The sequence below is a fragment of the Protobothrops mucrosquamatus genome, unplaced genomic scaffold (genome assembly GCF_001527695.2).
Source record: "Protobothrops mucrosquamatus isolate PMUCROS unplaced genomic scaffold, P.Mucros_1.0 scaffold7, whole genome shotgun sequence".
In the NCBI taxonomy this organism is placed as follows: Eukaryota; Metazoa; Chordata; class Lepidosauria; order Squamata; family Viperidae; genus Protobothrops; species Protobothrops mucrosquamatus.
Window position 1 is genome coordinate 3333972 of NW_015386394.1, and position 15926 is coordinate 3349897.

The following is a 15926-nucleotide window of genomic DNA, read 5'->3' on the forward strand; positions in this document are numbered from 1 at the left end:
CAGCAGCAGCATTTTTCCTCACGCACATACACATAGAGACCCTTCCCTCCCCGCCTCACTTCCGTCGCCATGAATCCCAGCTGCGCCCGCTGCGGCAAAATCGTCTACCCAACCGAGAAGGTGAACTGCCTCGACAAGGTGGGTGTCGTGAAGAGAAGGCTCAAGTCCCGCTGAGCGGGTAGGGCTAGTGGCTTTTGAGGGGATGCCTGAGAGGGGAGGTCGCGAAGCCGAGGAGGGGGCGAGGAGCAGCGGCAGTTGGTAGCCCAGAGGGAGACGGTTGCTGCTGGTTGTCCGGGTGTGTGTGTGGGGGGGGGGGGCAGGCGGTGAAGGGAGAGCAATGTGGCGGACGGTTGGGGTGGAGCGGGGCAAAGATGTCAAGGGCGGGATGGTCGGTGCGGAGCGTGTATGCGTGGAAGGAGAAGGGAAGGCGGGCCAATTGGAGGAGAGGGAGAGGCCGGCAGGCAGGCTCCGAAGTGGTGGATTGCCGGAAGGGGAGAGCAGGCCAGGCTGAGGGAAGAAAGCATGTGGAAAGCACAAAGGGGGCATTTTAGAGAGTGGCCATCGGGGAGTGGTTGAAGGAACAGGGCGTGGGAGAGTAAGGTAGAAGGTAGCCTGAACAAAAGGCGGGGTGCGTAGAGGAGGGAATAGGGGACGGGTCAGCCGAGGGAACCTAGCGCTTGCTGGACGTGGAGCTGAAGAAGGCCTTCAGAGAATGGAGTGGCAAATTTCCTGGTTTAGTTAAATTACATGTGCTTTTTGTGAATGCCTCCACTGGGCCATTATTGCAACTTAAAAAGCGACTTAATGGTTGAGGGAATAATATCAAGTGTAAGGTATCACCTGTGGAACGGCGATTGATGACACGTTGAAAGCTTCATACTTTGGAGGGAGGGTAGAGGGTAGGGGCAGCTATTAAGGTTCAGGTTCTGCTTGTCGTGGGTTATACAGAAAAGGCAGTTTTGGAACTTTCTAAGAGAAAGTATGAAGGGAATTTGAGAAGCCTGCTGATCTCTAGTGACAGGTGTGCCTACCTGCAAAGAAAGTATGAAATATATTCAACAGTTATGTTGTAATTTAGAGAGGATGGAGTGGTAAAGAAAACTAATAGGATTTATCTTTTCAAGCTCTCAAAATTATGAATTAAATTAACACTGGGTTGAATTGGGATATATTGAATATAAAGATATTGTGGATTTAGGGAAGGAATGTTAAAAGCAGGGCAAAATATTGCTAGGTAACTAACACTTTTGACATTATTATGGTAGTTATAATATATCATCTATAATGTAAAGGCTTCTCACTTTACCCTTTTGCAATAATGTAATTTCAATAAAATTATGCAAATAGCCAAACCTAAGGCTTAGAAAAGTTTTGTTCTCTTTTTAATTTCTTTTAATATATGAATATGTTGCCTAGAAAGTAACTATTTGCTTTTTACTGTATTTTTACCAAATCACCTGCCCATTTTTTTCAAATAGAAGGATTACAAAATGATTTTCTCAAATTATTTTCAGCAAAGAAATGAAGCAAAGGTTATATAGAGCAGCTGATTTTGATACTGGAGACATTCCAGTTTTGATTTAAGTCAAAGTACAGGCATTTGAACCACAATGTCAATTTATTTAAGCAAATGGTATGACTTTAAATAGTTTTTAAGTTTTTATAAGTGACTTTAAATGAAGCCACTGTCAAGAGGAGGTTTCTACTATTTTTTTACCACAATTAAAAAACAGCTTTATGTATCAATAGCTAAAAAGAAGATGAACAAATTAGCCATCATCTGTTTTATGTTGGATTCTATTCCCTTGCCCACCTCCCTTCTGATCATTTCAGCAATGTTATATATAAGAATAGATCCTTTAAAAAATTGAGTTATTTTTGCTGTTTAAAAAAGAAATCGAGTCAAGTACTGTAGGGACTTTGCTGTGTATCATGTTTATAACTACAAAGACCTCTATGTCTTGCTCATCTTGTTACATATTTGGCTTTAAAAAGATTCCAACTTTTTAGATTCATGGATGATGTGGCAACTTTGTTTCCCTACTTGACTATGCCTTTATTAAGGGGAGGAGATATTTCTGTCATAAACTGAAACTACTAATTATATACTTCTGAAATAGTGATGGAGTTAAATCTTAATGAAGTTCGAGTTAGATTTTTCTAATGTAAAGATAGAGGTAGGGAACTACAGGTTCACCTCTTTTGCAGCAGAACTCCCTTAAACAGCTTACATTCACAAGTTGTTTTAAGTGCTAGCTTGTGCCAGTTTCACAAATGAAAATTTTCACTGCACTGTTAGTAATATTTTTTCTAATATAAACATGAAATTTATGTATGAATGTGCCATATGCTAGTAGATTTGTGTGACACAACCTCAGCATTATGTTTAGAATCATTTTTAAAGCTCTGTTTTAGTATTAAAAGAATGCAAAAACTATGACATAAAAGCACATTTGGTCTGCTCCCAAAGTCCAACCTGTGATTTAAAAGCATTGGGACAGAGACTGAAATTTACTTCCATATAATATTTATCAGTTAAATTGTTATGGTTGTCACTCTTCAACAATTATGAGTGGCTTGCAAAGATTAAAAAAACAATATATTAATATTAACAAAGAAAATATGATCATGCCTGGAGAAGAGAAATTTATTAACATTTACACCAAGGACATATATCTTCCATTCAGGATTATATCTCTCCCAGCATTGGCCCTGGGGAATGGGGAAAGAGCCAGGAGTCTTCAGGGCTCTTTTGAATAACTATAGGATCTGGAGTTAGAGAGTAACACCATTCAGGAAGGTGGGTATTGCAGTAGACTGAGAAAACACCCTTCTTGGTTCCATGAGACAACATTGCTTAATAGGTGGGACCAAATATGTCAAACCTGTTATCTTACAAGATGGCAGAAAGAATTGGAGAAATAAAGTTCCCCCAAATATTTAAACCCTATTATAATTTTGTTCTGCCTTTTTAATATTTAACTCAAGATGGCAAACATACCTAATACTCCTGCCTATTATCATGTGAGGTGCATTGGGCTGAGAGCAAGTGCCTGGCTCCAATATCACCCACTCATTTTTCATGCCTACGGAAGGACTAAAACTCAGTCTCGTGGTTTCTACGTCAGCATCTTAAACACTATGCTAGAAGGGCTCTCTATTTCATGGTGGGCTTTATAGATAACAACCAACATCTTGAATTGTATCTGAAAGCCGTCTAGTAACTACTAGTATATGGAATCCCTAGTAGGCGGTATTAGTTGAGATTCTTTATAACCTAATGGATTCCATCCATATGTATCATTGTTTTGCCAATTTTCTAAATAGTTGCTCATGTAAGTTGTATTTCCTGATAAATTGCATTTTTTTTATTAAAGCTCCATACTGAAACAAGATCTGAAAATCTCAAATTTATTTGCATTGAAAATTATAAAATGGTATCTGCATTTTTATTCAGACACAAGAAATTGGTTGAACAATTTAACAATCTAGACCAGTCATGTCAAACTCGCAACGTCACATGACGTTGCACAACGCATCGAGACGGTTTTGCCATTGCCGGCAATGGGGTGGGTGCGGCTTCCGGATGACGTGTCCTGCGGGCCGGCAGTTTGAAACCCCTGATCTATACCATGTATCAAGTGTTTGTACTATTCCCATCTTGTATATTGAAAATGAAACCAAGATTTACTAAGTGAATACAGTGACTGAATTTGGGTACTTGTTTAGTTTTTTAAATTTTCAAGTCCCTATATGCCATTTGTTAAGCCACACTGGCTATTGTTTAATTATGCTATACAATAAGTTTTATTCTATAGAACTACTATATGAATTTTGTTCTGATGTAAGAATAGTGGATATAGTATTTAGATATATTTTTGTACCTAGAATTTATATTGATTTAGAAAGGTATGCAAGAATGTTCCATCTTATCTCTAAAACTGGATTTTCATTGCATATTGGGCTGCAAATTAGCCAACCATGTTTTAATTTACTATGTGTAAAACTGTGGACTGTTTATGATTTCTTATATTATGTAAATATTAGGTTAATTAAATAAAGAAAAAACCTGTTAAAGCTACGATCATGTATGATAGCTCTTTGCTTTTTGTCAGGCACTAGTCATAATTTTATACACTGGCCACGTTCAGTGTTACAACATTCATACATAACATATCCTTGGTCCCTCTTCATTTCAGAATAAATAGCAGAGTAACAGAATTGGAAGAGACGTTGGAAGTCTTCTGGTCCAACCCCTTGCTAAGCAGGAGACCCTAAACCATTTTGGACAATAGCTGTCTAATTTCTTCTTCAAAACCTCCAGCAATGGAGCACCATAACTCTGGGGCATAAATCATTTTTTAAACAATTAAAAGATTTAGGAACTTGAAATATAGTTATCAATTTGAAGCAAATATTAGAGCGAACTTGGCCTGTGTCGTAATACGTTTTAGGTTGGAAAGATTGCTATATGAAAAATGTCTTTGCCCAATTTTATTGGTAGCTACGGTATTTTGCTACATATTAATAAAGGTGAATGACTTATTGTCTGATAACAATATTCAAATTTGCAATGTATATTTGAGATGAAATTTGCAGTCATTCAAATTGTATACATCATAAGAAGGCTCTGGTTTTTAACAGCTATCTGAGACTTCCAATTGACCTGCATTTGCTTGGTGACTGAAAACATAGTTATGTGTGGGTATACATTAAAGAAGTCCTAATTTTAGTTATGTCAAAGGTTCAGTGAAAATTAAAAAATATAAAAATGAACTGCATGAGGAATTGGCTTTCAGCCTCATATGAAGGTGCAAATCTGTTGCTTTAGGCAATAAAATGAGGCAGACTTCTCTTCTAATACTGATGAGTCATTACGTGCTCTTGTCATCTGGGCTGTATTTAAAAATTGGGTGTGGTGAATTCCCATATTATTAGCTGACTCCAGGATACTTTGCAATTATCACTGATTGTGGGTATTCAGAAGAGTAGCAAATCTAACTATTGTTCTTGATCATTAAATAGTAGTGTACCAATTCTTGCTTGACAGTCTTGTTTAGAAAGCTGCTGTTTTGTACTTGATAAAAAAACTAAGCTATTAGATGAATCTGTCAATAAAAAGGTCTGTATGGGTACAGGTACTCCTTGAGAAACTTGGATTTTCACATGTTATCTGATAGTTTTCGTGGAATTCTAAAATAATAAAATGCAACAAAGATGATTAGGGGACTGGAGGCTAAAACATATAAGGAACGGTTGCTGGAATTGGGTATGTCTAGTTTAACGAAGAGAAGGACGAGGGGGGACATGATAGCAGTATTCCAATACCTCAGAGGCTGCCAGAAAGAAGAGGGAGTCAAGCTATTTTCCAAAGTGCCTGAAGGCAGGACAAGAAACAACGGGTGGAAACTAACCAAAGAGAGAAGCAACCTAGAACTAAGGAGAAACTTCCTGACAGTTAGAACAATTAACCAGTGGAACAACCTGCCTCCAGAAGCGGTGAATGCGCCAACACTGGAAGTTTTTAAGAAGAAACTTGACAGCCATTTGTCCGAAATGGTATAGGGTTTCCTGCCTCAGCAGGAGGTTGGACTAGATGACCTCCGAGGTCCCTTCCAACGTTATCATTATTATTATTATTATGTAGGCAATTCAATAAGCAGAATCTTTATGAAGATTTTAATGGGTAATTTTATACTTGTGATTCTGCTCCAATTCTCCCCCCTCCCAAAAGTGCTGTAGAAGGATTATCAAGAAAAATAAAGACCACAGTTATATGTAGTAAGAAGATACATTTAACCCATTTTGACACTAAATGGAACCCTTGAAAAGAAATGGAAACAGATTAATTCTATAATATTATTGGGAACATGTTATATAAGGTACATTAATAAGTGGTTTAAAGTACATACTACTTTGAATATTTCTAATTTGCCACTTTCTTTCTCCTAATCCTGAAAAGATTGCCCTAACAGTTTGTTAAGGATGTGGGATGATGCGAAACGAACAGAAAGGGCTATCCTAAATGTTCTATTCCAGGGCTTTTCAACCTTTTCACCCATTGTACCACTTTTAGGATATGGCAACATCCGAGTACCACCAGTCTCCTAGCAAGGTGTCAAAAACATGATGACACCCCCCCCAAAAGGAAAAAAGTGATAAGTACAGGTAGTCCTCGACTTATAACAGTTCGCTTAGTGACTGTTTGAAGTTACAATGGCACTGAAAAAAGTACCCCCCAAGTCACAACCGAGCAAGACGCCCTCCCGCCTGGTGGCGCTCTTCCTCCTGTCCGAGGTTTTCATTGTTGTGAGCATTTCTATTGAGGATTGGCAGCGGGGGTGGGGTAGGGGGGTGTTTGGTTTTTATTCCCCCCGTCTGCTGGGTGGTTGCAGCAGGTTTTGGTCACTTCACATGACCCTGGGAGACTGTGACTGTCATATGCCAAGTATCTGAATGTAAATCACAAGACCCTGGAGATGCTGCAACATTCCAGCTGATTGGCGCTTCTGGGCTCAGCAGAAGCACCAGGATCAGTGCCAAGCTCCAGCTGGAGCCTGGCGCTGATCTTGGCGCATCCATTGAGCCCTGTCAGCCCCAAAGAAGCGCTGATCCTGGCGCTTCCGCTGAGCCTTGACAGCCCTGCAGCTCCATCCATCTGTCGCTCAGGCTTGTGCGGTGCTGCCACCGGTTCAACTCATTCCCCTCCCCCGCTACCACTTTTCTAGGATGGTCGCGTACCACCTGCCAGGTGCCAATGTACCACAGGTGGTACCCGTACCACTGATTGAAAAGCCCTGTTCTATTCTAAATCTAGTACTTTGTTCTATAATCATCTTGGAATTTAGTACTATTTTTAACCATTTATCTTCTTTTAAGAGCTTACTACCATTTTCACTAACTAAATAAAAAGATGTATTTGTCCTGGACTTGTTCAGTTTTTGTTTTTACATTTGAGCAACAAAAAGTTCTTACAGTGAGTATCTATCTAAAAAATCCATCATGTATGACTGGTACAAAGACTTGTTATCTTTGAATATACATTCTTTACTTAATTAACCCACTTGCAATGTATTGTAATGAACTAATACTTGTAGTGAACTAATATAATACTTCTTATATTTCCCTAGTACTGGCATAAAGCATGTTTTCATTGCGAAGTCTGCAAGATGACTCTCAACATGAAAAACTACAAGGGCTATGAGAAGAAGCCATACTGCAATGCGTGAGTATGATTTTCAGTGCTTTGCCTTCATAATTCCAGAGATGCATAAACCAAAACTATTTTGTAAGGAACTATATATTTATAAATCTTGGTTGAGATCTTAAACTTCATTTGCAGATAAGCAATATGAAGAAAAAAAGTGACTAAACAATGCTCCCATGGCATTCTTAATCCTATACAGTGCATTTTTAGTTTTCCAAATCTCTATACTCTTTCTTTTTCTTGGTAAATATGAAATTAATGGAAATAATATATTAAATGACAGAGACACCAGCATAATGCCTTTTGCCAAAGAAAAATATTGGTGTCACTGTTGGTTAATGTGGTTATATCAATATAAAAGGAGAATTTGTGGCTTCACTAAAAGAAAAAAAAAATCAGAAATTGTTCCTGAGCAATAATTCAATGGAAAAACTTGGAGAGAAGTTTCCATGCTGAGGAACAACTGTGATGCAGCAGAATGGTGATCATAGAAGGAAGAAAAGCTACAAGATGAACATATTTAAACAGGCTTTGGAAAGTAATGAAGAACTAAGTATAAGGAAATATATAGCAAGGGAAATTTTAGTCAGCGGTAGGGAGCAGAATGTTTTGTGAGAGATAGTTCTTATTATTAAAAAGAAAAACTGAGAGCAAGTTACAATTAGAATGAATGTTTTAAATGAAGAGCAGTTACATATAAGTTTAAAGCGAAATATGTAGCATGAAAAGCATAGCTGCTAGCTGTGGGCAATAATACAAATTGCAGTTACTGCTTCCCCAGATCTTGATCTTCCAGTGGCATTGTTTATTTGGGTTTATTCAGTGCGAATTGTCATAGTATCTTCTAAATGTATTTTTAAAATAGGTGAACAGGTGTTTTGGATGGTGCTAAATCCATGTCCCAAGTATTCTGAAATAATCTTTGGAGATTGACTTGGAAGGATTGCATAGTTGTATGGTATATTACAGATAATAAAAACTCCTTAATAAGAGTATTTCACTTGGTAAAAATATTAGTTGATTCCCTAAGTAAATTTCTTAATACTGTAATCTAATTTAGGATGATATTTTTAAATTTAATATAAGAAAGGTTTTCTGTTTAAATCACTGCTACAGATATAATACATTTTAATTTCAGTACGTGAAACATGAGTAATATTTCAGTGATACTGATCTGCTTTGGAAATGAAAACAGATAATTATTTAAAAATAGGAAAAATTAAAAATTAAAATTAGCTGTGGTAAATTTTCAGAATTCATATAAAAGCTAGTGAAATGTTTGCCTGAAATCATTGGACCATCTCTGCTATTTGGATTCTTTTAAAAAAAAGAAAAAGAAGATTAAAAAAAATTAATATTTAGTATTAGCAGCTTCTGTGAGTCTGTTTTCAAAGTAAGAAAAAAGTAGTTATCCTCTGCTAGTAGTATATAAACTGCATATTCATAGCTGTGTGTGTTGCAGTGTGCAGAATATTCTTTACTGGGAATGGTCATTTTGAATGTTACATCACTTGTACAACAAAATAAGATACATGTCCAACTTGAGACAATATGGGATATTTTATTCCAAATTATTCGAATAGTGTTCGAATATGGCATAGTTAGATTCTCTCAATTCAGCAAACCATGGTGAATATATATCTGTCAATAAAATAGAAGTTTTCTGCTGATGTTGACTGGAGCTACGAAGGAAGAAAGTCTTAGGTAAGAAAATTTATTAGGAAAATTAAATTAAATTAAATTCATTACTATTTGCCCAGTAAGTAAATTGAATACTGAGTATTTTTTTATGTTTGGTTTTGCTCTGTGAAGTTAGGGTTAAGAGTTTGTGTTGTAATAACTGTTATCCTGTAAGTGTAATTAAATGGATATATTTCACCTCTATAGTAAAGGAAAAGAAGGTTGCTTCAATAACTGAAATGAAACACTGAATTGGCGCTGCCACCACAGCTTTTGGTTCACTCAACTGGTACTTATAGTAGAAATCAAACATTAATATATATAGTAAAATGTGAATGTTTTGATCGCTGATGCTACCAGAGTTTCTATTTCAGATTAGAATGATCATGAGTGCTTTTATAGCCATAAGTCCAAAATGTGAAGATCTTCCAAATGTACAGCCTTCATAGAATATCATATTGAATCTGTACAATGAAACCATATGTCAGTAATGCTGCAACCAACTAAAAAATAGCCAGTGAAATCCAAAAACGGCATCTGAAATGTTTAGAAACATTTGCAGAATGGACCCAGTTTTTCATCCGTGCAAGCTACTCTAGAGATTGAGTGGTGAGGACAGCAAAAAAGATTACTGGAAGTTCATTTCCTTCTATTCAGGACATAGCTTACAAGCGATGCTTGCTCAGGATCCACAGTACATGTAGTCCTTGACTTACAATAGTTGATTTAGTAATGGTTCAAAGTTACAATGGCACTGAAAAATGTGACTTATGACTATTTTTCACAGTTACAACCTTTGCGGCATTCCCGTGATCATCATGTGATCAAAATTCAGATGCTTGACAACTGGTTCATATTTATGATCATTGCTGTGTCCCAAGGTCATGTGATCACCTTTTCTGATTTTCTCACAAGCAAAGACAACGGAGAAGCTAGATTCACTTAACCGTGCTGCTAACTTATCAACTTAACAACTGTGGCAAGAAAGGTCGTAAACTAGGGCAAAACTCACTTAACAAATGTTTCACTTAACAACAGAAATTTTGGATTCAATTGTGGTTGTAATTTGAGGACTACCTGTACCTCTAAGTTGAGGGCTACCTGTAGTTGAGGACTACCTGGATTTGCTTAACAATGACATGATTTGCTTAACAACTGTCATAAAAATTGTTGTAAAATTGGATCTGACTGGACTTATGGCCACAACAATGTACAATGGAAATTATAGTTTCAGTTGTGGTCATAAATTGACGACTACCTATAATGTTCCAGTGGAACATTTTAAATGAAACTGCTTTGTTATGGTCTCAGAACAAAACATTTTTATTTGAGATACTCTTTGCTTCAGAATTATATTATGACTAGACTTTAATCATTTGACAAACAATTCCAAGCCTCATGAATAAGAAAATTTGGATAAAAATATTTGGCCTCTGTGAAAAATGATTGAATTATGGAATTACCCAATTTTTGCCTAGGAATAGGCAGATTTTACAAACTTTTATTTTTCCACTAGAACCCTAGCAACCATTAAGTGAACACAAGTGTGAAATTGTGGCTTATGTAGGTGGGTAGTTGCAGAAAAAAAGGTTTCTGAGCACAATCTCATTTTATTATTTTCAGAACTGAAGCATGCACATAAACTATATCCCTTATTTACAGCAATCTAATTTAGAATGCAAAACAACCTTCTGGTTTTGGAGTTATAAGCTTTTGCTTTATTTATTAAATCCTATTATATATCTACAATATCTATAGATTCTAGGCTACTTTTTGCTACCTATGTCTCAGATTATACTTGGGTTTAAAATGTTCTTTGTCCAGAGAGACTTCTGGTCCTGCATGGTAGTGACTGGTCATGGGCTTGTGGACCGCTGCACTCCCGTGGCTAATTTTCGTCCTGCCTGGAGACCCTAATGGCTCCAAGCTGCCCCGAAGAGGTGGCAAAGAAAGAAGGGTGCCCCGGCGACTCTGGAATGAGGGCAGTCGTTCCGTTCGTCTTGGGGAAAGCCTTCTAACCCGACAGGAGAAAGGCTGTATTTCACCAATCAGCCCAAGCTACTTGCAACCAACGTTCAAAAGAACTAACCAGCACAACAGTAAACAGCGTGCTTGAAACTGGGTGAGGAATCTGATTTTCCCTTTTCTATCCTACACTTAATTTTCTGGAAAAGATCCCCAAGAAGCAAAATACCTCCGAAAGTGAAGGAAGGGGAATTCCCCCCTATCCTTATACTAACGGAAGTGGCAAGTTAAAATTTCCATGGAGGATCAAAATATATGGTAGTGAAATAAATTTATAAATTTATAAGCTAAAATTTAACTTTGGACAAATTTAAAATTGTTGAATGGTTAAGACTGTCATTTTAAAGACCATTGTTCATATTGAAACCTAAATAGATACTGACACCTAGTGGTGGATGAAGATTATGACAGTTATGATTTCCATAGAGAACTTGCCAAAACCTGGGAAAAGCTAATCTGTGTTTGTGACCTTCAAAGCTTTAATAACAATGAACAGCTGTGACAAAAAAAGACAACAATCTGGGCTGCAGACAAAGAGAGAATTATAAACTTTAGAAAAAAAATCTTTTTTGAACTCTTTGGATTACAAATATCTATTTAACTGGGACTCTAAAGCTATTTGCAGATAAGGAAAACTTCAGCTTTTGGCCATCGTGGATCAGAGACATATAGATCGAACACACCAAGAAAACACAAATACCTCTCAGGAGGAGATATATATAGTATACTACAATTAATTCAAATAACATTGAGTTCAAATCACAAAGAAATCCAAAATAAATTTGAAAATATAAATCAATCTATTTCTAAGTTAACTCTAGAAGAAAAAAACTTCCAGGAAACAACAACAGAGAAGGAGCAGACAAAACAAATAAGTGGACATAAAATTGAAAATAGAGACTCAAAGATGGAACTTAACAAAGCAAGAAAACATGATTTAATCCTAGTGGGAATTTTTTTTACAAGAAATGGAAAAAACAACTCATCCCTTAAGACTACAAAATAAATCTGAGGACAAAAAAACAGATTGGATAAAATGGAATCTAGAGATGTTGAAAACATCAGAGAGAAAGGAAGTAATAAGAGAAGCAAAGAAGGAGAAAAAGAAAAAGATTTTCAAGAAACATTGAAAGTCAAAAGTCTCATATAGAGACACTTTATTCGATTTACTTCTTATACCTACAGCAACAGTCATGAATATATGGAAAAACTTTTTGATTCAGCAAAACAGATTGATCAAGAAAGATACTGGTCAAAGGAAAAAGATTAAAGTGAAAATTAAGAAAATAGACGATGGGATCTACCAGAGAGAATATATAAAAAAGAAACATTTGTTTGAATATGGTTAAAGAAATAGAAAAGATTCTGAATGCATATGTTATTCTAAGAGGGATGAATTCCTTAAATAATATTGTACGCTTTCCCCCCTTTTTATTTTATTTCTTGATACAAGTAATATAATACTGCTGAAATGGCTTAGATGAAGAAAATGTTTTAGATAATTAAATGTGTTTGAATGTAGGGAAATTATAATGTATAAAAAAGAAAAAATGTTTTGAATAAGAGCTAAAGGATTAGATGACTAGAAACATTAAATGAAATATTTAAAGATGAAATATATTTTTAATTATGGTTAAAAAGAATAAAAAATTTTGGGAATGAATATATATTAGCTTAGGAGGAATATATATTTTAAGTAGTATTTACTTTTTATGTTTCTTTACCCTTGCTCTGTTTTCCTTTTGTTTACTGTTTTTACCTATTCTTTACGAAATGTAAAAAGTGTTGAGATGGTCTTAATCAGAAAAATGGATTTAAATCTTTAAATGTAATTTACTGTTGAGAAAATCTTAACCAGCAAGAATACTTTGAACTTTATGGGAGAAACAAATCTAAATAAGGACTGTAACAGCATATAAGATGAGGCAACCAGAATGATTAGATAGAAAAGAAATATTATATTGATGTGATCATTATTTCTAAGAATATTGGGGAAAAATCATATATGTAACTGTTATTTATCAAAATAATAAGAACTGTATTAATTCAAGGTTTGCAAAGAAGACATTTTGGGGAAAAGGGGAAATCAACTAAATGTACTATGTGGATTAAAGATTATAGAAATCAATTGTTAATGATTTTTCTTTACAAATGTAAACCCAGCAAACACACTGTTCACCAACTATTAAGTGACTTATGTTTAAAAAAATAATAAAATATATGAAAATAAAATAAAAATAAAATGTTATTTGTTCAAACCACAGAATACTACTGTAAAACCTCAAATGCTAGTTTTAGTATAAAGAAAGTAAAATATATTATGACAGAACCCAATATATTCATGGTTTGACATAATATTGTGGGGGTGGACTGCAACTATGTTGAATGTTGCTTACAAGGCTGTCTTTTCTAAACAACCTCCATAAAATCTGGAATTGAACAAGGAATGTCCTATCTTTTGGGAGGGATTGAAGAAGAAAAATGGCTACGTTTATACTGGCAGAAACAAGTGTGCTTCTTCAAATATGCTTCATACAGACTTTCTTGTGTCCATTTTCTGGCTTTCTGCCCAGTTTAAGTTTATTTCTCAATGAGAGCAATACAATGAAAGCTGTGCTTCCTCTCTACTGTCATAGTGCCATATAGTAATTTGAACATAACTTTCCAAAGGAGCTGTTGCTTTTTATGCCTTTTGAGTTTTTTTCTCTTTGGTGTAGTAGGCACATTTAGTGCAATCTCAAGGATTTACTTCATAGTCTCTTCTGTCAACAATACAAATTGCCCTATGTCCTTGTGATTAAGCAAACTGACCACAGTTATTGCTAAAGACAGAGCAAGAAATTGGTTTAAAATGGAAGTAACTGGACATCAGGCATCATTTCCTATTGTTAAAATTGTTATATAGTGGAACAGATTCTCCCAGGATATTGCTGGAACAGAGATTGGATGGCCTTTGTCAGGAATTTTATAAGAATACTGACAGGAAGTTGGATTAGATCAGTGGACTCAGCCTTATGTTCCATGGGCAACATATGGTCCTCCAGGTGATTTTTTGCAGCCTACTTCACAAGGACAGAGGCACAGTAGTGTAGGATGACTTGTTTGTACAGCAAAAAGCTAATAAAAGGGTGGAGCAGCTGCTTGCTGAACTTGGCTGCAGATCTTCAATCAAGGAAGTGGAAATGTTGGTCGAGGAGATGACTGTGCCGGCCCTGCCTCATTAGACTATTTTAGCTAGGCCAGGGCTTCACCTCTGTTATAGGTGTTCATCTTCTGTTTTCCTTCTTGTAATTCAAGGGCAGATATATTCCTGGCCCCTTATTGACATGACATCCCAAGAGTTTGGCTGTGAGGTGGATGCTTGGGAGTGGGTGGTGATATATTCTATGGGATTTGTTTTTAAACATGCATGTATAGGTGTATATTCGTAGGTTCTTATGGGATTCACTGACTGCGTTTCCCTTAAAATTCAGATTTACCACTACCTTTATTTGCTCGGAGGTTGATAATTTGCAAAGCAGATATAGGTGGAATGAATGGAGATTTGTTGTGCCACTTTTTTAAAATAGAGAAATATAATTGGGTTTTTTGCAGGTTTCTTTCTTGAGAGCAGTTCCTCAATTCACTACTTCCTGAAGAATGCTGCTACTATTTGGAAGTGGATTTGGACCTAGACAGGTGTTTGCTTTTCCCTCTCAAAAGTTGGGTCTTCATTGAGGTTAACTAGCTGGCGATTGGGGTTGGAGTTGGCTTCATCTCAGAATGTGGAGCTGGAGGTTGGTGGGGGTATTGCCAGATCAATGGCCAGAGTGCAGTTCTGGAGATATATTTTCATTTTACTGGAAGATTTAAAAAAAAAAAAAATGGTGGCACACCATGATGGTAATCATTTTCTTAATTTTCAAGAGATTTGTTTTGTTGTTGTAATCTTCTGTATCATAGTCTTAAGCTGATCCTTGTGTGGCACTCTGGTGGTTTGAATTTGAGATTTCTGAACTAGTAGATATCTTAGGTCTCTTCAAACCCTAAAATACAGTGCTATTTAAAAGAGAGAGAAAAAGAAAAAGTTGGGTTTATTAGGATTCAGTAAATTAAACCCTAGAAACTGAAATAGATGGTTTTATTTCCAAACAACAAAAAGTGATAATATTGATTACAATTATTTGAATAGATGATTGATAGAAGAGGATGTCTTGCATGTAATCCATTGAGTCTGGTCTCTTTATTTCTTCAAATGCTGTATTAACTGGCAAGAAGCAAGTAACCTAGTTATATAGCTATTTCCTCTGCCCTCCCTTATCCTGGGAGGAAGAAACACTGTTCCTTTTTACAAAACAACTATTTTAAAACAATAAAATGTATTTTGTTATTATTGGGCTCTGTACTGATGGAATAGTGCTCTTGGTTGATTAAAGCTGTGATGTCCTTTTCTAGTATTCTAGGAAGAAATCTAGGTGGTAAGACATTAGGGGAACTCAGGCACCACACAGGTTATGTAGGAAGTAAACACAGGGTTGGTCATAAAGGACTCAAATGTCTATACACAAATGCACAGAGTATGAACAGCAAACAGGGTGAACTAGAAATTCAGGTTTATAGGGCAGATATGATATTGTTGCCATAACGGAAACATGGTGGGACGAAACCCAAAATGGAACACACAGCTAGAGGGATTTAAATTATTTAAAAGAAACAGACAAAATAAAAGAGGAGGTGGAGTTGCTCTCTATATAAGAAGTACCGTATTTTTCGCTCTATAAGACGCACTTTTTCTCCCCCAAAAGGTGGGGGAAAATGTCTGTGCGTCTTATGGAACGAATGCTGCCTGGAGCTGAAGCCTGAGTGCAGGGGAGGAGAGCATATACTGGCACTAGGTGGCGCTCTAACACAACACCATCGAGTATTGCTAGAAAGGAAGTCGCGGAGAGGAGAAGGGCTGAGGAACTTCCTCTTCCTTCTCACCCATAGGAGGATGTAGGAGTGTTCTTTCCAGGCTCGAAACAGCAAATGGAAG

General features: G+C 36.3%; 1 protein-coding gene across 1 annotated transcript in view; it reads left to right on the forward strand.

Annotated features, from left to right (window-relative positions):
• The window catches only part of LASP1 (LIM and SH3 protein 1), a 47966-nt gene continuing 32040 nt past the window's right edge, over positions 1-15926 (forward strand). The window contains exons 1-2 of the mRNA XM_015810198.1: positions 1-138; positions 7131-7225. Coding sequence (XP_015665684.1) covers positions 70-138; positions 7131-7225 — 164 coding nt within the window. The 5' untranslated portion in view covers positions 1-69. The remainder of the gene's footprint in view (positions 139-7130; positions 7226-15926) is intronic.